This window comes from Thermobia domestica, chromosome 9, assembly GCF_964235325.1.
Source record: "Thermobia domestica chromosome 9, izTheDome1.hap1.1, whole genome shotgun sequence".
Classification (NCBI taxonomy): Eukaryota; Metazoa; Arthropoda; class Insecta; order Zygentoma; family Lepismatidae; genus Thermobia; species Thermobia domestica.
Window position 1 is genome coordinate 30,359,299 of NC_137462.1, and position 27,674 is coordinate 30,386,972.

The 27,674-nt window shown below is 35.1% G+C and overlaps 1 protein-coding gene across 1 annotated transcript in view; it reads left to right on the forward strand.

Moving 5' to 3' along the window:
* Positions 1–445: 445 nt before the first annotated feature.
* Positions 446–27,674, forward strand: part of LOC145694520 (uncharacterized) — a 46,976-nt gene continuing 19,747 nt past the window's right edge. Inside the window, exons 1-6 of the mRNA XM_081770833.1 lie at positions 446–740; positions 10,548–10,689; positions 13,738–13,884; positions 16,316–16,559; positions 23,860–23,984; positions 27,141–27,284. Coding sequence (XP_081626959.1) covers positions 696–740; positions 10,548–10,689; positions 13,738–13,884; positions 16,316–16,559; positions 23,860–23,984; positions 27,141–27,284 — 847 coding nt within the window. The 5' untranslated portion in view covers positions 446–695. The remainder of the gene's footprint in view (positions 741–10,547; positions 10,690–13,737; positions 13,885–16,315; positions 16,560–23,859; positions 23,985–27,140; positions 27,285–27,674) is intronic.

The following is a 27,674-nucleotide window of genomic DNA, read 5'->3' on the forward strand; positions in this document are numbered from 1 at the left end:
AGTGCAACTTGTGTTCCGAACTGTCAGTCCGGAACACTTGGAAATGCCCTACAGTCAACTTTATCATTGAAGTCATGACTCCATGATTAATTAATTAAATAAAAACGAAAAGAAAATAGAAAGTACTATGTGCTTTATAGCAGAAGGTATACTCTGAGATGAAGCAGTGAATGTATGGCATATTTCGTCGTTTATAATCTAGTACAGTCCTGGCTAATGACTTTCTTCGTGGCATTGATGGAGACAAAATTTTGTAATGACTGGTACAGAATGACCCCTATCGTTATAATCCAATGTAGTCTTCGCAAACTTTGCGGGCACCAACACAACGCACAAACAGAAACAAACAATTATAAGTGCTTTATTGATAAAAGAAAATGAAACTCGAAGTTTGTGTAGCAGTGACGAAAGTAGTTATATATTGATCCGAACACTACATAATGAAAGTACAACATTCCTCATATATTTAGAAGAGTTTAGCTAAATTCCCTAGGTATAGACAACACTGATTGCAATTCGCGGTTTGTTTGTTTTTCGGTGACATTTTAAAAAGAGCGGGAAGCAAATATTGAAAATTGAATTTTGTTTTCATATTAGTATTAAAAGTTAAACGAAAGTGAAATCCAATAACTTAGCGAGAAATGAAACAAAATAAGTAAGTCTGAACCATTAAGTAAGTGTTCTCAGTGCTAAGAATGCCGCTAGTTAACTTGACAGAAGTTATATCCTTCAGTTCTCAGGTAAGTTGCCCCTCATTTGTGTATTCTTTTCCCCTCTACTTCTACGAATGTAATGTACAGTTTGAATATTTATGAATCTACTTCAAATTATATTTTGTTATATTGTTTAAAATGTGAATAAGTGCAGTTTGTAACAGATTGGTACGGTAATTCCTAAGTGCAAGGGGTAATCACAAAAAAACTAAACAAACAAAAAGCTCATGCTTCATCTAGATATCCCTTGTTTCCTTGGCTAGCGCAAATAATTGCGTACAGATTGCTAATATGGTCCAAAGTGATGTAATTCTCTGAAAAAATAATTAATGATGCCAGCCACATACAACCATATTTTTATCAGAAGATCAACTTGATTAAAAATTATCACTATATTTCTTTCATGAATTTTTATCCCTTTTTCCGTGGACATGCCCAAAAGTTAATTACGTTTTGTGTAGCAGCACGGATTACTGAACATGAACAGTAAGTGTGGCAAATGTAGGGAGGCATTGAAAACCAAAGAAATAAAAAAAAGATAGAGAAACAGTTTCAACTTCAAGTGTGAATGTCATGTTGTTAGTGTGAAATGTCATTGGCAAAAGTACTTAATTTCAGGGACACACAAAGTTATTATCGAAAAGGTATTATTATTTATAGTGTATTGGTGTAAACTTAGAAAAGATAAGCCTGGTGTTTTTAGCGACATCCTTGTTTATGCGCATACCACAATCGCTGACGCGCCTGATCCATACGGAAACATCACCACTGCGCTCCTGCCCTGACTCGGTCAGATATCATTCGTTCTTTTTAGTACATAGTCACTTGTGTTATTTACACTAATTTTGGCATTTATTACGAAGTTGGGCGTCCGCTTTCGCCACGTTTTCATTTGCTGTTATCTCCTTTCCACACTTTCTGCAATTTGTTATTAGGTTCAATAATCCGTACTCTTCACACAAACTTTTAAAAGATTTTGCTCGTTATCAACGTATTGCTTCACAAATGTTAAAACTGTTAGTTCATTGCCCTTGTACATTCGCCATGTGAATAACATAAACGCTCGTTTCTTTCACACAATGCAACTGTTCGGTTACCTTGCGCCAAGTTGTTCCCTCCGCTCGCCGTATAGTCCCACGTTTATAACCGCTTATATATAACAAATAAACAAATTTTTCGAGACTCTTATATATTATCAAGCACAAAACGATCAAATTATCCATATCTTTCCTGTAAATTTTAAAAATTTTGCTGGAAACAGACGCCCAACTTTGGAATTTAACCCCTAGTTTTTATAGCATATTTCCGAGCGCAGTATTTACACGAAAAATGGTAAGGTCCCTTTAAAGTGAATGTACACCGAGAAATTCATAAGAAACACTCTTTAAGGTAATGACAATGAATTTCTTTATGACTTACAAAACTTTCAGCCTGCAAATACTGGACCTCAATGCAACGAAAATGTCCCAACTTGTGTTAGGTGGCCACTAAAAAGCCCGTATGCTATCTAATCGAGTCAAGGCAGAAGCACAGCAGGAGTATCCACGCAGGGGGTGCGTCCGAAGGGAGCGTTCACGTCAGCTAAAGTACGGAACAAGAATAAACGACCAAAAGTGCGATAGCATTTTTGGTTCTTTATTCTTGTCCCGTACTATACACTGGATTTACGCATAAACGAGGATGGTGAAAAATGTCATATGAATTTCCCTGTGCAGGACTAGGCCTAATAACGAATATTTAGCTTTTAATTAAATTAATTCCACATTCAAGAGCCTTCTTTATCAAAATTTAAAAAAAAAAAGTCAAGAAAACCTTTTATTCTTCACTAGCAGCGTTCACCCCGCTTCGCTGCGGTCACCCCGGAACGCAATAAACTTTGTTACTTAGATAATTTTTACTTTTTCGCTTTCAAGTGATATGATAAAAACCATAGAAGATTGCAGTAAATCTTAACATTATATCGCCTGTCATTTATGTTAACCCGCCCCGCTTCGCTGCGGTCATCCCGGTGCTGGCATATTGTAAAAGTGTCTGTAAAAATAAGCAAATCAATTAAAAAATTTTAAACAGAAGATTCAAGCTATTTTCCGCTCTATATCGCCTGTCATTTATGTTAACCCGCCGAGTGACACGGTCATGCGGGTTGCATATAAATACGTTTATTTTTACCTATGATGAACTAATAACAAAGGATTTGTACGTTATGGACACTTGAATGGTCAATTATCTCAAGACACTGGTAATTAAAAATTAAAGTGATATGATAAAAACCATCTAGGGTCCAAATCCTAATAACCCCCCAAAAATGAAAGAAATTGGTTCAGCCGTATTAGCGTGATGAGCGGACAAAGGATTTTGTACGTTCTCTTTTATATATATAGATTTAATGAATATGAACCACAAACATCATCAAATCATTGCACTTTTATTGTTCCCAGTGCTGCTAACTGTGACATCAAAGTTAACGAAACTTCGCTAACTCTAAAAGGCTGCAGTTAATTCATGAAGCATTGGTCGAGAATGGTATTTGGTGTGTTTATTATTCATGTAAAGTTGAACCATCTGACAAAATTTCAGAATTTTAAAAGATGGTGTTTTCGAGAAAATGGCGCCCAAAAATGGCGATTTTTGAAAATTTTACAATTTCTCGAATTTTTTTTTTGCGACAAAACTGTTGCACACAGAAGCGATACAAAATGTTTTTCGGAAAGCGGGTAGCTGGGTCTTACTAACCGTGAAAACAGAATTTTAAAATTCGAAGCGGAAGTGCTCGAAAAAAAATTCACAAATTTCGACTTTTCAGATAAATTGACGTTCATTTGTTAATTTATGCACAAAAAGATAAGCATGCGCAAACCAAACTATAATAAAATATAGTTTATTTATATCCCTATGTACATACCACAACAAGAATTATAACTCTACCTGTCTCCATAGCCGAATGGTGAGGCTCCGTAGTTGACCATTTTCCATGTCTTCTACAATTCCATGTCTTTGATGGCCCATTACTTGGCGGGAAAATTTTTTTCGACAAAACAAAAAAATATGTGTCTCTTAAAAACATGTCTAGTTGCTATAAAAAAAAGTTTCAACAATATCTGAGATGGTGATGGTACAATTTTATATATATATATATATATATATATATATATATATATATATATATATATATATATATATATTTTTTTTTTTTTTTTTTTTTTTTTTTTGCCTGAGTTGAAATGGAAGGCACCAAATATATGATTATTATTCAATATGAACACGACGTGTTTGACCTTACGGTGAACAGTTTTCCACAGCTGGCACCTTCCACGTCAACACGCAATGAATTGACTTCACAGTCCGCCGAAAGAAATAATTTGGAAGGGGTAGCAATCAGTCGGCAATTATGAAATACAAAGTCGGATAACAACAACCAATTACAGGAAAAAATTGTTCTGCTCTAATTCAATTGACAACAGCAACAACAAAAAAATATCGTATCTACCTTGGCAACAGACCATATCCACAATAGTAAATATTAAGGAACAAGAAGTTGGTTAGTAAATCCCCTTGTCAGCAGAGTATCTAATGAGAATCGAACACCGAGTAAGGAAATTGTTTATGATGACGATTTTTTTTTTTAAAAAAATATAATACTAATGTAATATAATAAAAGTATAATACTGCTAATATAATAGGAGGCATTACGCGAGCAGACGGTTCTACCAAACTTTCACACATTTAATGCATTTTAAGGTTTCTTTATGCAAAACATACACTAAATGAGGAGCTAGTGCATGCGCCATGAACCAACTTGTGCTAGGTGGCTATTAAAATCAGGAATGCTATCTAACTGAGTCAGAGCAGAGGTGCGTCCGTAGAGAGCAGGCGCGTCAGTGATGGTGGGGGTATACGCACAAACGAGAACAGTGGAAAAATACATAAAATATTCGTAATAATTTTTACTTTCAAAAGCACTTAAATAATTCCAATAATTCTTAAATTTTCAAAATGGCATAATTGCTTTCCCGGGTACAAATGGTCCGCTGCGAGGAGGAATTCGTCTGTTCTGAATTTTTACTTCTTTCCCACACTTCGCACAGTAAATCTTACGTTTCAACATACCATGACGCTGCAAAAACTTTCTAACGTGACGCTCTTTATTACACAATTCTTTGTAATAAAATCGTATGTTTCCATTACTTCCATCACAAACGTCCAATGCAAACACGAACAGAACATTCCTGCCGTTTATTCCCACCTTCGCATATTTGTATTCTTCCGCTTCAGTAAATACTTAACACTTAGGATACGTTCACTGCCGTTCCAAATGTATTTCAAAATGATATCCAATGACAGAAATTACTTATATTCGTACTCTTCTACTTTTACGAAAAGTGTTTTAAATAGTATTTTACCTATAAGTTTTGTTTTCGGTAGAATCGTCTATTCGAGTGAACCCATATAACAGCGTTTCCCAACCTTTTTCAGCTTGCGGCACACTACGGGTGTTACTTGGATTCTCGCGGCACACTTATACATATTATTATTTGTAAATATAAAACACAGTGGTATTTTTCTGTGGTTATTGATCTCCTCACAGAGAAGAAAGCTCGATCACTGTTTTTTCCTCTTGGTAAATCATTATGTTTATTTTTCATTCTAATTTAAAACAGAAAACAATTGCAATGAATATTGGACTCAAGTTTTTAAAAATACGCTTTCTTTTTAAAAATTGTATCCAACCTTTTACCAAGAAGGAAGATCACTAAATAACGAACGAACAAACAAATCTCTTCTACTTTTAAAACACACATAAAGGTAATTTGTCGAAAGGATTGAATGACATTTTAAATTTTCAAGTTACGAAATAGTCTGCAATAGTAAAAAAAAAACAATAATGGTCATAACAATGATAACAAATCCTTTTTTCTACATTAGAAATGTGCAAAATAATAACACGGTATGAATTTAAAATTGTAGATTCATAGTAGAGGTTCATAGTAATGTGAAATACAAATATACATTTTTCCCTACGTTTTGCAATTTGAATGGTATAAAATTAATGTAATTTTGTTTCGATTCCTCACGGCACACCAGCGGCCCTTTCACGGCACACCGGTTGGGAAACGCTGCCATATAATATAATACTAATAATAAATAATTTTGTTATCACTTTTAAAATGTTAATCCTATTAAAATGTAATATTACTTTTAAAGACTTTTATACTAGAATTTTGTCAATTAAGAAAAAGATTAATTTGAATACAAAAATACCTTAAATATTATTTAAGGTAATAAAATTTGCAAAATTTTAAAATGCTATCAATGTAAGTCGTTGAATTAATATATTTTTTCTAAAATTATACATTTTATACAAAATAAAATACATTTTGAAACAAATTTTGGGAATTTGGATTTTTAACATACAAAATTATTGACATTAGAGGATATGATTAAAACATAACAAAACATACATAGGGCGTCCCAAAGTATTGGTACCCCAATAATGTATCAGCTCATTCTTCAACGCTTTCCCTGCGGTATATCTATAATTGGTGGCCCCAATATTCTTGATTGCTGGTAGTTTTAAAAAATAAAAGATAACACTATGTAATACCGTCTCAATTTCTTACCGGTGATAAATCCATGCTCAGTAGAGAGAAGTTCAAACATATTTGCTAGTCTTTCAAATGCAGTTTTACATTACAATGCTTTTCGAATGACAGTTATTTGTCGAGCGAAGCTTCTGGTGTATCCAACCTAGTTGATGGATTGTGTTGTTAATTTACGATAGGCTGTAGTGTGTACTTACCTTGCATTACTGTTGTTGTTAAAACCAGACGAGACACCCAGAAATATCGCATTAGCATATTAATTGCTCGCTTTGGGAAGTAGGAAGGAAAGTTGTGAATATATAGTATAAAATCTTATGTTTCTATGTCAACCAGGTATGATATATATAACTCAGCCCAGTAGGTTTTATTAGGAAAAATTAGGCTTCATTAAATTATGTACGTACATTTAAAGCCTTATTCTACTTAAAATACTACCTAGCATTTTTTTTTCTTCACATTTGGATGAACACACATGGAATTATCTTGTCGCACAAAGAAAATCCCTGAAGATCCATCGTCGTTTCGTGGAACACACTTTGCACTCGCTTATGTTTCGATTTCTAGAAAGGAAGAAGTAGACAATTTTACAGAGTAAGAAAAAAAATGAATAATTCTATATAACAACATAGAATAGAAATAAAAAACCTCCATTACATTCAGGGTTCAAGATCCGGCCGTTCTAACTGAAGGTATATTGAACTTCGTTCAAAACATACCAGGAGAGTACTAGGATAGTACCTTATACCAGGAGACAGAGATGAAAGAAAGTGGCTTTATTAACTCTTGGCACAAACACATTATCCGCACATATATTATCAATTATCTCATAGAACCTATATTCTTGCTTCAAAGTTATTTTTTTTTTCTTTCTTTCTTTCTTTTCTTTCTTTTTTTTTTTTTTTTTTCTTGTGTCTGACGTCCAGTTGGTATAACGTTATAACAAGATGCATTTCCCTCTCTTTACGTTCGACAATATAGGATGATGACGCCCCGTGAAGTTTGAGATTAAAACGAAACCACCTGTTTTGGGGTAGTGTAAAAATATTTCTGTTTTTGCTTCGCAAAAGTAGAAGGAAAAGAAAGTCGGTACTGTAGGTTCACAGTTCATGCGCATATATAAGAAATTAACATTATAGCATTTCCCTACCACCCTCCTCTTTCTTTATTCTCTTCCTTACATCCAGAAAGTTTTATATAATTTAGTTCTGAGCCAAACAAGGGAAGTCGTTTCCGAGATATGAACAATTTTTGATTTTCGAATTTTCAACAATAGCTTTGGAATTTGAAGGAATTTGAAGTTGATTTTCTGGTCAAGCTTATCATCCTCTATGAGGTACCTTTGGTATAAATATCATAGCAATCCGTGTAAGGGCATCCTTCACCGCCTTATCCGGCTATACCTTTTGTTTAGGCTCACTCTGTCAACTCAACGCAAAATAATACACTGCGGTTTCCCCTCTTCGCAGCTCCAGAACACTGGACATTGACACAATAATCAGAATATATGTAAACTTAATTTTCTTGTTGAAAATAATAATCCAATTCCAACCAACTACGTTATCGTCAGGCGTCGGTTTGGAACTATTATTACAGAAGATAAAAGGTTTTTGTTTGACAGACCACCTCAGATGACCAACTATTAGTTCAAGCATTTGAAACAGCCACTACGTAGATGTTTCCATGTGGCAGTCTATAGATGGAAAAGATTATATCGGCGGGGACACGGTGTCTCGGTGGTAGACGGCTTACTTCTGGTGTGCGTGGTCCCTGGTTTGATCACGGCCAAACAAGTTTGTGGTGGACAACATCGTGCCCGTGGCTTTTCGGGTGTTAACCTTTTATTCAAATATTGTTGTGAACGTAACCCATTCTTACTTGTACTGGAAGAAGATTGTAACGTCACGACAATTTTAACCATTCGATTGCATAAAGATCATCAATTTTCTATAATATAGATGAAGTCAGGCACATGCTCATTAAGAGTAGAAACTGCTAACATATTTATATGCCCAGTGGCGGATCCAGGATATAATCAAGGGAGGGATAAACCATACTTTGCAGCTTTATTCAGTGTAAAGCAGGATTGAAGCCAATTTTATCCTGTGTATACCTGAGCGTCAGGGAGGGCTATAGCCTCCCTTTGATCCGCCCCTGAGTCCTTTTCTGGGCTAAGGATAACCGGCATAATTGATTGCTGGAATGGTACCAGTAATCGCTATAAGGGATCAAATGTCTCGTAAACAGGTTAGTGGTTGTTATTGCCATTTTTTCTATATTAAATATAATACCAATTCTTTGTGTTCGATTACCAAGTAGCGTACCTACCTTAAATTAGGGCACTACCAGTGTTCTCACAACTAAATTCACTTATTTACAAACACTCAAAATTCTATCTTGAAAATATGTAAGGGAGCAGATTCGTGTGTAGGGGTATATGTGTGTGTAGGTATATATGCATTAATGTAGTAATTGTATTTTTTATGGATTTGACATCAATTGTAGTATGTATATCTTGTATACATTTGAGTTGGTTGAGTGTAAGAAAAGGCAAACATAGCCTTAACTCTGCCGTTAAATAAATAAATAAAATAAATAAATATAGATTGATATTGTAGTTATATAAGAATGTGTTCCTTCTCTTATTATAGCTTCATATTTACTAATTCTGTTTCGATAAAACTACCTACTAATTATATTTCTATAAAACTTGGCAGATGTATAGTCTAGAGGCATGTATATTTTGAGATGCCTTTCGGGCAGGTAACAGAACCTAGGTCCCCTCAATGGCCTTCCAGAAAAATATTTTTCTAGAAAATTGCTGAGATTTGCTGAGATCCGGGACACATGCATGTGGTGTGATTCAAAAGTCTGATTCATTCTGAAGATTAAAGTGAATCAATTTAATTCACTAATTAGCTTCAGAATAATATACGGGGGTATTGCTTTAAAAAGTCTAAGCATTTTCCGATTGTAAAAGAAAGCGATTAGAATAATTTTCGGATTACCCATAACGTCGTCATGTGAAAAGATTTTCATAGAAGCAAAAATTTTAACACTTCCCAGCTTATAAATTTATAAATTATTCTTTTTCCTATAAGAAACAGGCATATTTGTGATGTAGCAAAAATATGCTAATATATGCAAAACAGTATATATGAAGGGTAAGGGAAAAAAAAAAAGAAATGTCACAAAACTGCATTTTTGAGAAAACTGCGATTTAATATTGAAAACCGCGTAAGAAGAATAGGGTTAGTTACATCTTTTGCCTCTTTTTACATGGACATTTTTACATCTACGTACGCATGGCAGATACAGTCAAATAGTACCAAGAGTCACCAACAGATAGGACAAAGCACCCGAGAAAGCACATACATGGACATTCCTTGTTTTTTCCCCTTACCCTTCATATAGATTGTGTTAGGTTGTATTTGTATAATAAACTTCCTATGTACTTAATGAATATGACTAGTGTTACCGCTTTTCTCTAAGTAGATATTTAACTTATTTGCTGTAAAATGATATTACACTATTAAGGAATAGTTAAATAATTCATTAAATGAAGAATTGGCAACCGAAACTTCTTCTCACTACATGCCAGGAGTGGTATGAATGGTTTCCTAATTAACATGTAAATGGTCATGTTTATATACTTAATAATATCTTCTATTTTATGGTTATACGTTTTAGTAAGATGCATAAATGTAATATTAGGTATACCGTCTGCTACCTGATAATATTTTCTATGTATTTCATTCACAACTATAATGCTTACCTGAGAATTTTCGCGTTTTGTAAGCTAATAAAACAGGCAAATAAATGAAATGAAATGAAATTAGAGTACAAGTAGGAGCTTTCTAAATAAAATTCCGTTTAAAAACCCTTGATTTTGAAAAGGGTAACTTTTTATATTAAATTCGTATTATGTTTAAAAACTCCGATAACTTCCGTACAAGAAAGTCACCTGAAAACTAATGGATTGGATTCTTTTATATACATATATGTGTAAGACCCTTCTCTGAAGTATATTTGTGCGAACAATTGGAAGTCTTCTTATGTAAACACAAAATTAATGCAATGACTTGTGTCAAATTACACAAATTGATAAGATAAGGCTGAAAATTAAGGACATCTTTGAATTTTTCTATTTATTTCAGGTTCCTTTATTTACTGATTTCACTGTGTTAGGAGCTACAGTGAGATTATAATGTTGAATAATGCTTCTTATTTTAACTAGGACGAAAAGCATCCCGCTGAGAATCTCCTAACGAGTAAGGAAGGAAAAGGAACTTGGCTGTCATGTCCGAAACAGAAGAACGGGATATTAGAAGGCACCTTCCAGTTGCAGAGAGCCGTTGTTATTAAATATCTAGATATAGGTAAGACATCCTGCTTTTATATCTACATTTCTATGTATATATAAACAAATCTATACTTGAAAATGCTCGGGGACGCGGTGGCTCAGTGGTAGAGCGTTCACCTCCGGTGCTTGGGGTCCCTGGTTCGATCCCAGCTCGCGCCGTATGGACTTTGTGGTGAACAAACACCGTGCTCGTGGGTTTTCTCGGGGTTCTCCCGTTTCCTCCCACTTTTTTCATTCCACCATTTCACTCATTTTTCATAATCACCGTCTCCTTTAGCTATGATTAAGCAGGAAGTATTGTCTCAGAGTTAGATTTTTGAGAAATATTGAAGAGATTCAAGTTAGTTCTTCGATCAATTTAGTTATTAATGCAGTTAAAAAAGACAGGTGAAACATGTGAGACTGAATCGGGGTTTTAAGGCTTTGTAATGTATATTATATTTAAGGTACTATTATATATAACTATTGTAAAGTAATATTAGGATAAAGATTATCAACGGGATGTAATTCCAAATCAATATTTTTTTTAAGCTATAACATTTTGTCGAAACGTTCACGTTTACATATATTTAGGTGCTTGTGGGATATTTTAAAATGAAAATTACCCTCTTTACAATCGTCTGAACGTTGAACAAGAACATAATTCTGGTGTTTTGTAAGATATGTTTGGATTGAAGAAGGTAACTTCTTTTTTAACAATTTAAATATATCATTAAAAGTTAATTTAATAGGAAGGATTAGTACTTTTCCTGTATCATATAGCACCGAGCATTTATACGAGGATTGGAACTATAATAGTGCCCTCAATACTATATACGCCATTGAATACGTAGAAACTGTGATTTTCGCTTATATCACACTGTAGATGAAGGCTAAACTTACCTCACAGCAAATGAAGTCTCCTTTCCAATGCCAGGCCCATGCCTCATGATGAAAACAATAGAGGCTAGTGGGTGCTAGTAGTCTAAAATAGAACAACCGTGATCTTAAAAGATTGCATGTGCCCACAATAGAATTACTGTTCATTTTTGAAATATAATCGGTGGGAGCTGTTACGAAACTTCCTGCATAAATCTCCCATCGTTTGGCAGGACAATTCTCAGTGGCAAGCAAAGCATTATTTGGCTGATTTATTTGCTCGAGTAGACCGAGAAATCTTCCACCATACATTATACTCTCCGAAGTTAAGTCCATGTGCCTGTAAATTCATATCCAAGATGAAGGAAGTACCCCATGTAATTCTTCATTCCAAACGGGCGGTTTTCTAAACGTTGTAGGAATTCACCAGGCAATAGCCCGCTCCATTCGATCCATCAACTGCTACAGATATACTACAGGGTAGCCATCTAATCGTGAAACCGCGAATAAGCCTTGGATTTTCGTATACCGCGAAGAAACCGGGAGTAAACCGTCAACCTTGAAAATCTCGAAAATTTTCAAACTAAATAAAGAAAATTTATCAGAAGAAAACAAAAGTCGTTTTTGAGTCGCAGAACTGTGCTTTGACCTTGAAACTATAAATAGTGCTAATTTTGTGCTTGCGAATAACACAAGCCATTCAATATTTTTGGCTTGTCGCAAATATCTATAAACTAATACTCCATTCCAAACTATTTATACAAACTGTATAATTACTTTGACACAATATCCGAAGTATCAAAGAAGCTGTATAAGCTAATTCGAATATTTCAAGTGTATAAAAGTAAAATTTTTTAAAAAAAAGGTATTTAAAGTGAAAATGAACAAACCATGATGATGACACATAATAGTCATATAGCACCTTAACTTACTAGGTATTACAAACCATGATGTAGATCCTTTACCAAAATGCTACTGCGGAAGATGGGAGTTGTTTATGAAAATTTCCTTAATTACTAAATATCAGACATATACCAAGATTACTCCAACAGAGTATTTGTAATACTTCGTCAGTCTAGTTCATTAAATTGTTAATTATTAAAATTGTTTACATACATATCTATCTATCTATCTATCTATCTATCTATCTATATATATATATATATATATATATATATATATATATATATATATATATAATACATCGTAATATACTAACCTGAGATAAGTTGTGTGGTTCTCATAAATTCAGTGATGGACCATATATTTCGGATAAAATACACGATTGTCCTTCGTCAGAAATAATAAAGAGTTTTATATCATTTTATGCAAAACGTTTGTAACATCCTAAGATCCTTCAACTCCAGTGGAAACTAGATACCTAAAATGAATGTAAACTATAATATACCAATACGTGACTGTAGTAACAAAAACACTACTTGGACTTCGTCGTGGGTATTTGGTTAGGGTAAGCGCCTTTGGCGCGGGAGACGCCGCTTCAATTCCCGGTGGGAGCTTGTGGTTTGAATCCCAAGTTAAGATGTGGATCAACGTTTCATATAGCTTCGATTTTGACCGGGACGCTAACCCGAAACCAACCAACCAAACACTCCACTTGTAAGGAAAAGCGAAGACCATTTATCAATATTCAACAAAAAGTTATAGTGGCTCCGCGGAGCGTAGTTGCAAACGCTCTCACCTTTGGTGCGAGCAGTCCTGGGGTCGATTCTTGACCGGAAAGGTGTAATAGTTTTGTCAGGCCAGCCATCTTGGTTTACCTGGGTTTTCCTTATTCCCACCAGGCAAATGCCGGAATGATACATAACATACAGGTCCCAGGCCTCTTCCTTCCTTCCCCTTCCCCGGGCATTGTGCTCGCCAAGTGACACCATTTCTCATAAGTGATAGGCTTAAGGCCATATATACAGGTAATGCCCAGAAATGTGTATAAATAAATAAATAAGAAAAAGTAAAGTGCACTTTACCTACAACTAAAAGCTCTGTTTTTAGTTGTAAAAAATTCTGTCTTTTTATTCCAAATACTCAAGATTTCTTATAATAATAAAAAAAATCTTAATTTATGAAATCCTTAAAGTCTATTTCCAAGCCACGCAAACACTTTAGAGATGAACTCAGCGACAGCTTCTCAACATGAATCCTCAATTTGTATAACTGAGACATAGTTAAATATTCTTTTCTTTCTCAGGAAATTGCGGATCAGCATGTATAGCTGTATGGGTATCGAGATCATTGTCATCAGAGTTCGTTTCCCTTCTGCCTGCTGCTGTGTTTATGACACCGATTGACTCTAAACTGTGGAAGAATTGTAAATCTGTTAGGATGTTTAATTCAGGTAATTATGGTATTTGATGGAAGTATCATAAAATCATTCTAATAATACAGAAATTCTCGTTATTTATGTGTGTTTTATTATGCTTTTATCGCTAATTGTAAACATAATACTTATAGTAAATAAAATGTGTGGCACTTTATATATATATATATATATATATTGACCGAACGAAGTAGCTCAAGTGGTAGAGCGTTGGCTTCGCATTGGGGAGGTCGCGGGTTCGATTCCCGCTACCGACCATCCTGATTGGGGTTTTGCAGGGTTTCCCTCAATCCTACCAGGCAAATGCCGGGATGGTACCTGCTAAAACAGGCCCTGGCCGATACCTTCCCAAATCCTTTCCATTGTTGTTGTCATTGTTATTGTTATATATCCAGTATAAAATGGCCTCAGAGCTGTATCTGGTAATTGTTAAATATTTTATATATATATATATTATGTAAGACAAGAAGTAAGTAACCAGCAATATGCCGCACACTTAACAATGTCAAAAGTTTTCGGGAGCTGCTGCTGCTCACATCTTCAATCACTATAAATATTTGATTTGCATTTCAATATTTTGAACAGATATAGTTTCTAATTTGACAAATTGGTTGAGTTGGTTTCTAGAACCATGTAATTATTAGATATTGGTGTAGTGAAGTTTTTTCGAACATACAGAATTTTCTCACAAAGAAGTTGTTATATTTGCAGCTGTATAGTTTGTGACAAAAGAGGGACATTGAGTTTTTGTTGCGATGTTAATACACCTCCATATGTGCATCCTTTGTCGCCTGCAGTGCGTCTAGGTGACACTCGCTTTCATGCCATGCATTGTATAAAATTTTGGAATTACATGAACAGTAGTGGTCGTTATTCTTGTTCTCGTTGTGTTCAGGTTGGGTACGCGTTTTCGTGACCTGCCATTGACATAACCACATTGAAAAGGGCTCAGAGAAATTATCAGTTGTTGTGACCAGGGTGTAGGTGCCACCTCACCCTATCGGACAAGGAATCGCGAGTGACTATTTCCCAATATGGTAGAGCAGCATCTTACTGAAAATTCATAATGGGTTGCAAGTCATTTAGTGAAAAGTGCTACGAAGCTTTCCATCTTGTTCAGACAAACATTAGGTGTTATAATTCAGTTGATACAACTTGTCCCTTTTGACAGTTGCTTTCCTGTTTTTTTCCCCCCTGCACATGGTCATAACACTCAGCCAAGAAGGACAGTTTCTATGGCAACAGCACGTTCAGCCAATTATAGTGGCTCATTTTTCTCGCTCTGCAGTGGTAAACATTCCACCCTCTCCGCACGTTGCCAATTTGGATATAGACAAATGTACATTGTTTTAGTCGAATGTCGACTTGAGTAGTGGCCGTGCTGGTTATTGAGAGTATTCTTTTTAGTTCTCTTTTGTGTCATTTAATATTTTGAAACTGAGATTTACTTGCAGTGAATAATTTCGTGTTTCGTATATACACAAGTAGTACCAATTGCACTGTAATATATGCACGCTTATAAATAGGAAGTTCCGTAATGATAACTTTATTGCTTAATGTGTAGTGTTTCTAATGTAACATTTTGTACAAAACCTTCGTTTTTTTATTGATCAATAAGAAATAGTTAAACTGGTTAAAACTGAGCATTTCTGTTTCAGTTCTTTCAAAGAAAATTGTTAGCTCTAAATTTAGCCAGCGGTGATACTGCTACTGCTACCAGTGTTTAAATAGCTAAGCGTCCTGGCGTTGTAGTACTGGCTGGTACTCGTGGCAGTACTACTGCCGAGAGCTTAAAGTACTAAAGACACCATTTCGGCATCCACATTGTGAGTCTGAGGAAAATTTTGAACAAACGTAGTCAGAATGGCGGTATTGGGCTTCGAGGTGTCCTTCCGATTACGAAGCCACGTCTCACCGAGTACTCGGCAGCTTCTAGTAGAATATCCCCAATACTCAGACTTCTGAGAACATTTAGGATTAATTAATGATATTAGTCACATGTTAGGGAATTGTCCTAGCTTTTGTGATCGTATTTTTGCATTTATTCGTGCAGTTGAGATAGTTATTGTTCTCTAACGTTTTTCTTTTTAGATTTTAGTAGTGTTGGTATTTTTTAGTTATTTTCTTGTTATATTTTATTTTTTTTTTCTTTTATCAAATTTTTCACAACTTTTCTATTTGTCGAGTTTATATTAGATTTTCTTTTTATAAATCATATTTTGATCTACAGTATATTTATTTTATGAATAGTATGTTGCCGGCCATCGCCCTCTCGTGACTGGAACATAAAGTTTAACCTCTGACGTTTTCACTAAATCTTATATCAGTCAGTTACGAACCAAGGAAGGTTTTGCTCATTTTGAATGGAAAGTAATACATCTTTAGCTAACTGATGTTATTGAACATTCAACTTTGTTTTGCTACAGTATCTTATATTTGTTCGTTGTAGATGATTTCAACCAAGAAGCCCGGAGTGGCAAATGGGATCGCATCCGAGTAGTTTGTACTCAACCCTATAATAAAAGTAAGCAGTTCGGTTTGAGCTTCTTACGAATTCACTCTAGTGACCCTGGAGACGATCGCAGTAGAATGTCGGACAAGGCAGAAGGATTAGATGGCAAAGCTAAAAGAGATTTGTTGTTAGCAGCACTTCCAAAAGCCAATGGTAGAACTCCTAGCTTGGAATCCAAAAGGTAAAATTCCAACTATATATAAAACTACATAAACTGACTGGCATAAAATTAAGGGGTACTTTCGGTTGATGTGGAAATTTGGCATGATTGTAGCTTTTAGGGACTAACCAACAGAAAAGTTGCCAAAAGTTGATATTTTTAAGTTTTAGAGGATCTAAAGGGGGGATGAAGAAATTTCTCATGTTATTTAAATGGGCGTTTTTTGGACCTATTATCTCATGTTTTAAGTACTTGGAATTGGAAAAACAATTTGAAATTCGGTATGCTTGTACGTTTTCGTTATCATTACCTAAGTAAATCACCAATAATAAAAATTTCCTACCCTAGAGTGGTCTTATGGGGAACTGAAAAATCTTTCCTGTATTTATATGAGACATCTTCTACGCCTCAAAATGTTTAGGCACTTCCGACAGGATTAGAAGACGAAATTTGGCATGATTATTGTAGCTTTTCGGAATTAACCCACAGAAAAATTGCCAAAAGTGAATGTTTTTAATTTTTAAGGGTGTAAAGAGAGGATGAAGAAATTCTCCATGTTATTTAAATGGGCCTTTTTATATGTCGGATGTTCTAAAAATGGCGCCTACGGACCACAGAGCGTTATTCTACAGGTCAACATAAAACAAAAATGCTATATGATAAAACACCCTCCGCGGCCTCCTTCAGCCACTGCGGAGAATTGAAGAAAATTTACTCTGTGGCAACATTGTAGATTAACTTTGAAACATTAGCAATTACTCTTCGAATTCTTCACGTAGTTACATTGATTATCGCCAGGTAACAGGCTCAGAGTAAATAGAAGTTATATGTTATATTTCATAAGGTATCTAGGGATTATATGGAACATGCTGATTGGCTGATCGTTTTGTTTCAGCGTTCTTCATTGGCTGATCCTTTCTCGATTGCAGAATATGTCAATTGCTCGTACTTTTCTATAGTCTGATAGACGTTGATACTAGCGCCATCTCTTAGCATCGGTAGAGTTATATCATGGTCTAAGAAAAGTCACAAGTAGAGTAATTTATATGTGTATGTGTGTATATGTTACGCAACTTACCCAGCGGATTGATACAAAAGCGTTTCGTGTTACTAACTTGTTTAACGTCATAACAATAAAATGCATTGGTAAATACTTGTAGTAGTAAAATAATTGTCATGTTAAGTATAATTGTAAAAATTGAAGAAAGCATTTTTTTATTCATTTCTACCTTAGTATTACGAGAATAGTACTTTCTGTGAAACAGGAGCAAAAATGCCAATTCTTAGGAATATTTTGATGCAGAATCACAGGTTTTTGTAAATAAGTAAGCGTCTTTTAATTAATTGTTCAAGACCGGGTACGGATTCCAACTCAGGGTTATAAGAGGGCACTCTCCCGGATAATTCTTGAAATTGGCCCCCCTAGAAATGCAAATATTTTTGAATGAATAGGTTTTTCGTTTTTTTTTTTTTTATGGATAATATGTATTCTTGAATAAGAGTACGGCGGCATAACTAAAGATTTTCTAAGATTCTAACCACCCCCCCCCCCCCCGACTTTAGTTTTCTTTACGTTATTATCAACATCTGCGGTTTGTAATAAGAAGCATGGGAAATTACAGTTTAATTTGTCATTTAAAGGAATCGCCACTTCATCTAGAAAAAATACGGTGCAGATGATTTTTTGCTGTCTTTTCATCATCAGGATCACAGTTCCGGTTTCCCTTTCATCCACCCTATGAAAATGTCGGGCCTTCTATCATTTGGGGTGTTGAGAACACAAGGTATTCAAGTTCAATTATCAAAGCTGTAAGAAAAAAATACAAAGTTTGTGTACATAGAAGAGTAAGCACTGGTTTCTACAATATAAGAGCCATTTATTGTGTACCTGGACATGAATCTTTCAAGCACTCAAAAAAGCTTCATGCAAAAATCTTAAGTATAAAATTCACCAAAATATCCAAAAGTAAAATTGAATCCATTGTAGGGATGGCACGAGCGAGTTTCCTTTGAAACTCGACTCGAAATAGAACTCGGTTCGAAAATTTCCTTCAACTTGACTCGAATTTGGGTCGTGGGGGCGCGTTGGCTCTGTGGTAGAGCGTTCACCTCCGGTGCTTGGGGTCCCTGGTTCGATCCCAGCTCGCGCCGTGTGGACTTTGTGGTGGACAAACATAGTGCTCGGGATTCTTCCGTTTCCTCCCACTTTCTTCATTCCACCATTTCACTCATCTCTCATCATCACAGTCTCCTTTAGCCTAACAGGCATAACCGTGGGACGTAAAACTTAAAGATTTCATTTAATTTCCTTTCGAATTTGGGTCGAGTTTTGAATCGAGTCGAGCCAAATCGAGCTAAATCATGTGTGTAATTTCAAGTATTATCTTTAAGTATCCCACATAGACAATATAATTATCAATGATACCATTACTACTACTACAAATTATTATTATTATTATTATTATTATTATTATTATAAAAACCGTGTATAACCATGAAAGATAGGCGGTTTCTATCTAAATACTAAAAACTAGTCGACTGCCGATCTCGATCGTCGAGAAGTCTTCAGGAGGCAAGGACGTCGTTCACAAGGTTCTAAGTTTGAGTTCCGGAGGAGCAAGTATTCGGGCTAGAGGCAAAAATTGTTGAAAGTTATAGGGCGCCGGCCAAACATGTTCAAAATCGCTCGGTCCGGGTTTAGAGTCGTCAACGGCCTGAGCGACTCGATTCATAGATCATTCACTACCGAGCCGAAGCAACAGCTCACCCAACCGAGCCGGCTCAAGCCGATGAATTTGCTTCACAGAAGCCGATGGCTCACCTGATCCGAGTCGGTAGCTCATCCCAACCGAGCTGGATCGAGCTGTTTGCTCAGTTGAATCGAGCCGAGCCTGTTGACATTGTCACCCTGGTTGGGCTTCTGCTTGTGCTCAAAAATATGACCTTGCAGGTCTCAGCCTTGACGGTAAGAACTTATATTGGTGCTCACAACATCTGAGGCTGTCTCGTTATAAACATCTATTGTCTCGATCACGAGACGGGACAAGATGCTAGTAGTGTCCCCTTTCGTGAGCAAGACTAAAAGTATTCCACATTACTGCTTACATTTCTGATGGCTTTCACTTTCCAGTCTAATCAGGCCATGATTTCGAAACGAGCTGAACGAGCGAATCATTTTTCAAACTTGACTCCGCTCGAAACTCGATCTCAAAAACAGTGACTCGGCTCGGAACTCGACTTGAGAAAATTACCTTTAACTCGAGTCAAATTCGAGTCTAGTCGCGTTTTAGCTCGACTCGTTCCCATTCCTAATCCATTGTGCATTGAGTGTCCATTTAGGAATTACGGCGGAGATAAGAATTTAGTTTTCTTTTTTCTTAATTCTTCTTTTGTTGTATCTTTTTCTATTTTTGTCTGTTTTCGTAGGGTGCTGAGAACCCCACAATAATTCTTAGGGGTGCTCGAGCACCGCAACACTTCCTAAGTCGGCGCTCCTGTTTTATTCACTAATATTATTTTTCATTCATGTAAACTGATTTCAAAATCATTTTCTTTTACAACATTCAGGAACTTTTCCATCTATAATAAACCGTTAGCATGAGATTGCGTGTTGTCCATCCTACGTACAGAAGAATAAAACATTATATATCTGTGCATATCATTTCTTTTTCAGTTTAGTATTCCATAATTCTAACACAAGGTTAAGAGAGGCCGTGACAACGATGATAGTGAACTTAATGTAAATTAAGAAAGTGGAAGGAAACGGGAGAACCCATGTATAGAATGCTTGTTCACAACAAAATTCACTTGGCGTGAGCTGCGATTGAACCAAGAGATCTCACTCACCAAATATATAACAAATGAAACTTTGGAAGTGAGATGATAAAATAAGATTTAAAAATAAACGTAGTCTAGTCTCTATAAAAGAGTTGAATGATCATAGCTTAAATACACATTCATTTGCACACGTCAGTTAATAAGACGTTAATTATGTAAAGGACTGGATATAGTAAGAGGTGATGTTATAGTAACAAGCATTAAAAACAGACGTAAATTTCCTTTCTCACCAAGGCTCTGAAAGAAAGAAAAAGAAAAAAATATAACAGATACTTCATACAAATATCCTGCTCCACAGCATTTAGCTGGTTTATAGTCATGATACGATTATTTTTGCCATTGTATCAACATTTCCAAATTGTTAAGTCTTATAGGTTTAAGTTCAGTAGATCTCCAATTGTCTGAAGGTGCTGGATTAACGCCAAAACTTTTGTGACTCATACTGGGAAACTAAGATAGAATTACACTTACCTAAGACAAACTACAAAAGACGATAATGTAATATACTATGCGTAAAAACAAGTAACAGTATTACGTGTACATCCCGTCAAAGAGTTTGTTTATATGGCATTATATATTTTCTTAATCAATATTGAAACCGGAAGCGGTAATAGATTTCTAATACCTAGGTACTTCCGGTTTCAGTAGAGTACTTTTGAGTATAATATGAATAGCTACTGTAGTTTCCAAAGCATCTTTGTTTATGCTTATACCCACCGACGCTTCGCGCCAGTTCACTACAGGGTCAACCCCGCAAGTTTCGTCCAGACCTGAAAGGGAATATATACAATTATTGTTCAGTTATTGTATGTTTTTCGTATCAATAATCTTTTTAATTCGTGTCAGTTTGCAGGCATATTATTGATATGTACGATTATTTGGACATGTACCAAGATAATAACACTCTGGAATGGATTAAGGTAATATTTTAAGAAAGGAAAATGAAATAAAATAATATCATAAGTAGACGACAGGTCATAAAACTGCACAGCATGCAACTTAAGTAGTGATCAAGAACGATATTCTCCTGGTACTCTTAAAACTGTAAATAAATAAATACAAGTTGAAAATTTAATGTCAGTTTCCTACACTTAAGAATACAAATTACACGTTATTCTTCCACAAAAAGTACGCCACAATAAATGTTACCCGTAATTAATGCATGAGCTCGTAATTTGTGGGAATTAATTTTAGCAACAAGTTAACGTAAAGTTATCTAAATAACAACATTATATTCATTTATATTTCTAAATGTTAAAGCGTTTCAGATACACCAAAAAACATTCCACCACTTCAAAGTTTGGAATGTCAAATATTCTATTATTGCATAAAATATGTTTAAATATATCTTTCGAAAATATTTCTTAATCTTTGCTGACTGAGAACAAAATAAAACTTTGTTTACCAAAGTCAGTAATGCTTAAAAAAGCTGAAGATAGATAGAATATACTGTAACATTGAATTTTACAGTTGGCTTGGTAACCGAGTGTGCTAAGTCACGTTTCTTTCACACTTATTTTGTAAATTTGAGAGATCACCTGGTTCAAATCCCAATGTGTTCTACATTCTTACCTCCTACGATCGAATAGTATAATTAATGTATTCTTTTCAATTATCTATATCCTGTAATTATGTAATTTTTTGTAGAAGGAATGTTAAAAATTTTAGTATAGACCTATATTTTGAGATCTCATTAAGTTGTGGTGAGGCATAATGAAAACATCATATCTAAGCAATGAAGCAGAATTTATTATTTGATTTTACCAATTCTTCTGATCTGAGTCATTCTCTTTGCTAAAAAATTGTTTATTTTCGATTAATTACAAAACAATAAAATTACACTGATTTAGCCAGAATATAGGTATTTTTGTAGAAACTATTTGGCTTAACTTGGTAAGTACTTGCTCTTCTGTTTGTGCTTATTTCTCCTCCGATGCTAATAGATGGTGCTAGTATGAAGGTTATCGTCTTTAACTGCCATCTGGAAAGACAATGGCTATTTGATGGGAGATTAACTGTATGCTCCTTTATCTGCAATGCGATGTTTCCACATAGTGGAAATCGCGTTTTCAGACGACCATCAGAAAGGTTTTGCTTTATTTTCACCTGTAGAATAACGCTCTGTGGTCCGTGGGCGCCATTTTTAGAACACCCGATATATATATAATCAATCTCATATTTTAAGTACTTGAAGTAAAAACTTGGAATTCGGTATGCTTAGCGTTATCCAAGTAAATCGCCAAAATAAAGATTTCCAACTTTAGAGTTGTTTTATGGGGAAGTGAAAAATCTTTCCGATGTTATTTATGTGGGACATCTTTTACGATCCAAAATGTTTAGGCTCTTCCAGCGGAATTAGAATGAGTAAATTTGGCATGATTGTAACATCCCGGAACTAACCTACAGGAAAATTGCCAAAAGTGAATATTTTTAATTTTTAAATGATCTAAAGAGGGGATGAAGAAATTCCTATGTTATTTAAATGGACGTTTTCTTGGGACACAGAATCTTATCTTTTAGATAGTTGAAATAGGAAAAAGATTTTGAAATTCGTAGAATTGGGGTTTAAGAGGTACGAGCAAACGCGGGGGACTGAAGGTGGAGCGCCCAGCTAGCCGAAAGCTAGTGGTACTGAATAATATGGTATTTTCTGGATAAGTTTCTTCCAAACAATGTACAAGGTTTTCACACTTTCACTGTACTGTTGCATCAACTGCTGGCAAATCCCCACACGCTTTTGTTTCTGTGCAACGGTGAGGCCATGAGGCACCCATTGTGCACACACCTTGTGCAGCTTCAAATCCTCATGAATGATAGTCTAGAGGGAACCCCGTAATAGACCTGTTTCGTTCTCTAGTTCATCAAACGTGATTCTCCTGTGCTCCATTATCAAATCATTCACTCGCGCGGCATTGCTTGGTCTGTGCGCAGTTGCAGGACGCCCAGTGCTTTTGTTTTTTTCAGCACTGTCTTTGCTTCTTTGAATTCGAATACCCAACGAAACACGCATCTGCGACTTGGTGCTGTGTCCCCACATACGGCTAATAATCTGTTGTGGATGTCTAAAGTATTCACTCCTTCCCTCCAAAGAAACCACACTGTCCACCGTTGCCCATGTGTGTTTGCTTCCACGCTGTCTTTTCGCTGTCCACCAGCGTCCTAGCAAGTTGGAACAACTGCTGCTACAATGTACTACCTACGGAAAGAAACAAAACCATTTAGTGGGGGTTTGATAGTACTGTAGTCTATCTTCATGCATACATCAACAAACATTTCAAACTGCTACTTGGTACCAGTTATAGGGGGAGTGCCAATCATTATTGAACGAACTAAATACATGATCCTATCATTCAATCAAATATGTTGTCACGTTTTACCTCTCAATGTAGTGATATTTGTTTCGTTTAAAGAATAAAATATTGAATTTAAATTAAATAACTTCTTAAGAATGCAAACTTTTATAAGTATTCTAATGATTCTGCAGTATTAATTTAATTGAGAAGTCCCGTCAAATCCAGAGGGGAGAAGAGTGCAGAAATAATAGCACAGCACCTTCAACACCAAGCTCCAGTGTTAATGGTTCCAAATCAGGCAATGGAGAGTATTCAGGTACGTCCCAGGATTTTAATAAATTTGGTAAATGTTGGAGTTCGATATGTTTAATACTAATATATTTATTTATTGTTAGTAGGAAATTTTCAAACTATAAGTCATGTTTTCATATGTGCATACATACAGTTATTAAATTAATGAAATCGCCCAAGTACTGTAATTTTTAGCATTTTGAGTTAGTAACACTGGACGTAACATTTGTGCTATGGCGGTCTTGTGTTAAGGCATAATGAGAATGTAGTACAGTTCGTGTGTACAATAGGATAGATATTGAAGCTTAAAAATGGGAGACGTTAGATTTTTAAACGAAAACAAATCGTGAGTGCACGATTAGTTGAACCAACACTGTCAGTGTGTTAGGTGTACCGAGAGCAACAATATCCAAAGTTTGATGGTTTAACGTTCCTTTCAGAATCGAAGTTTTGTGACACATGAAGCTACAGCTTAATGTAAAATCTGAACCACATGAACCTCTGTCAGGAATCAAACCCAGTTCTCACACGCAAAATGTGTTATGCTAACTGTAGGGCCGTAAAGTAGCTTTAGTGTCCAAGTAAGATGACAGCGTTACAGAACTTGTGGTAAGACGTCATCGGAAGAGAGGAATAGGGGACGGAAATGAAGCCTAGGCGAAAAAGATCGGCGAACATTAAAGGAAATTACCACAACAGAGTTCACACTGATCTTGAAAGTCAGGAAAATGCTTCAAAATGTGTTTGAAGTCAGGGAAATCTGTTACATTTCACAATTTTTTTTTTTTCTTTTTTTTAAGTTGCCTGTAGAAGTTGCAAAACTTTCAAAGAATCAAAACATTCCAAAAGGAGGAGTTTAGAAAAAGCTTAAATATTTACATATATATATAGCCTATATCGGGTTTTCTAGAAATGGTGCCCACGAACAACAGAGTACTATTCTTCAGGTCAAAATAAAGCGAAAATGTAATATAATGGTATACCCTCGGGGTCTCCTTCAGCCGCTATAGGGAATCAAAATTTCACTATGTGGCAATGTTGCAGATTAATTTGGAACCGTTAGCGTTGCTCTACAATCCATCAAACAGTTAACATCGATCGTTACGCTAATAAGTGATGCTAGTGACAACGTGTATATCGACTTCAACTGCCATCTGGAAAGAATCGATGTAACTATTTGATAGATTGGTATATCTTTTTTGAGGTTTTATCTTCTCTTCAATAAATATACAGGAATGAAACTATATAATACATTGCCAGTGCATATACGAATGATGTGTGATAATGTTTTCAAAAAACATTGTAAATCTTTTCTTGTAAGTAATTCTATTTATAGTATCAACGAATATGAAGACAAGTGTAAATTGTAACTTTTTTTCTTTCTTTCTTTCTTTGTATATATTTATTTATATGCTGACAATGTCTATTGCAACAAATGTTGTTTAATGACAATAAATATTCTATTCTATTCTATTCTTCGACATTCATAGTGCAATTCGCGTCTCCAGTCGAAGACACGAAAGGATATATTTTTGCTTTATTTTGACTTGTAGAGTGGTGCTCTGAAGTCCGTGGGCGCCATTTTTAGAACCCTATATCTTTGGAAATAAAGATGCTTCCAGGAGTTGAGGAGCGCCAAAAGATGTTAAAACTTCAAACTTTGAAAGAACGACAAATTAAATCAAAGTTTAAATTCTACCTGAGAATAAAAAGAGTTAGATTTGTTGGTAGATGATGATAAAAGAGATAGATCAAATTATGTTATTTGTTTACTTGTTTACATATTAATATATTAAAAATGCCGACATCTTAAAGATATTAGTGTTTAATTATCATGTAGTATGAGTGTTAAGGTCTTTCAGCTTATGCGTGTGAGACTAAGGGAGACGAATGATTAAGGCAAGCGATTAATGATGGAAGTACTGATGGAACGATAATGCTGGAGGAAACAGAAATATCGCGACAAAACCCGCGGACACGATGATGTCCTCCACAAACTTACTTGGTCGGGGTTCGAGCTAGAAACCTCTCGCACCAGAAGTAAGCAGTGTACCATTGAACCACCCTGCCGCTCATATATGAGTGTTCTATAGTGTTCCAATACAGAAAATTTGATTTATAATGAGAATGTATGGTAAGAAACTTAGCTTGTATTGTATTTAAAAAATAAGAGAAGATTGGTTGAGACCGATGAAACATATGCTAAACCTGACCATAAATGATGGTGTTTGCAGGTCAGAGAAAGTTTACTTATTTAGTCATGGAAATTCAGATAGAAACAGGGAAATCAATACCATACTTTCATAGTGAGCTCTGGAATAATTAATGCAAACCAAGTTTAGGAGAAAGGGATCGCCGAACATTAAAGAGAATTGTCACAAAGGGCCGTTGAGCTAGTGCGGCTCAACAGATTGCAAAACTTAAGTCAGCAGTGAAACAACCTGTTTCTACAATCGCAGTCGAACGAGAGCTGTCAAAGCAAAAAATGATGTCAAAAACCATTGAAAAGACATCAATCGTAATCAAAAATGAAGTTAAAATTCTATTATTGTAAGTTGACTTCTACGAGATATCAGCAAAAAATTGTCAAAATCTTTAATGAAGCGTTAACTATTAAAATATGTGTGTATGCAGAAAAAACAGAAAAAATCGTGCACTCTTAAGAGTCTACCATACTAAAAATAATACAAAATTTAACATTTTTCTTTTGCTTGTGTATTCGTAAGTGAAAGGAGATAATGAAATTCAACTTACCATAATCATAGATAATGTTATTAAACAACAGAAAATATGAATCTGAAGAACTTTTAGTGTTGCAATCCATAGAAATTACAGTGTTGCCAGAATACCATTTCTCCAAAAATCTTAAATTAAGGCAGTGTCTAGAGGAACGAACTCAACTGCATTTGATTTACATATCATGTTGTTTTAGTATCCTGTGAACTACTTTTTAAATAACATTATTATTTAATTTTGATAACTGAATGTTAAAACTATTTTGTTTATTACAAACTTAATACAACTATTATTTAAAAAGTAGTTCATACGGTACCAAATCTCTGAAATATTCAAAACAATAGCAAGAAATTATTGACTTACTTTTCCAGTTTGCTTACCGGCTTTTAACTTTTTAAATCTTTCTGTAATGTAAATAAAGTAATTGTATCCATTTGATTTTCAGATGGAGATAGTGACTACAATTTCCATAGTTCATCTGGAAAGTTTGAAAACGATGAAGATCATAATATGTTTGAAGTTGAATGTCGTAGCTTTTTAGAATCTTTAGATCTAAATCTTCGATGTATTGAAGGCTTGAAAGTATCAGGTAGAGATTTTTTTTCATTATTTATTAGTACATATTTATTAATATTTAGTATAAATTATTAGTACTTAGGAGTAATATTATATCTTGATTAAACTGAGTGCTAGTTCTAATAGCTCTGCGTAGAGTTCATGTTAGGGCAAAGTAGGAAGGCGAACTTTGGAACAAATAATTTCAGGAAGTTAACTCATCTTCTCACGCAATACCTTACGTCTGATTAGAAGAATTGCAAGTTTTTTATCACATCTACTAGCCTCAACTGTCAACAAGAGCAGATTAAGGGCTGAGCCAACTAAAATATAGCAATCAACTTACTGTATTATAGGCTTCAGACCCATGTTAATTTTTTCACGCTCGCTGCGCTCGCAAAATCTTTAATGTTTTTGATGTTCA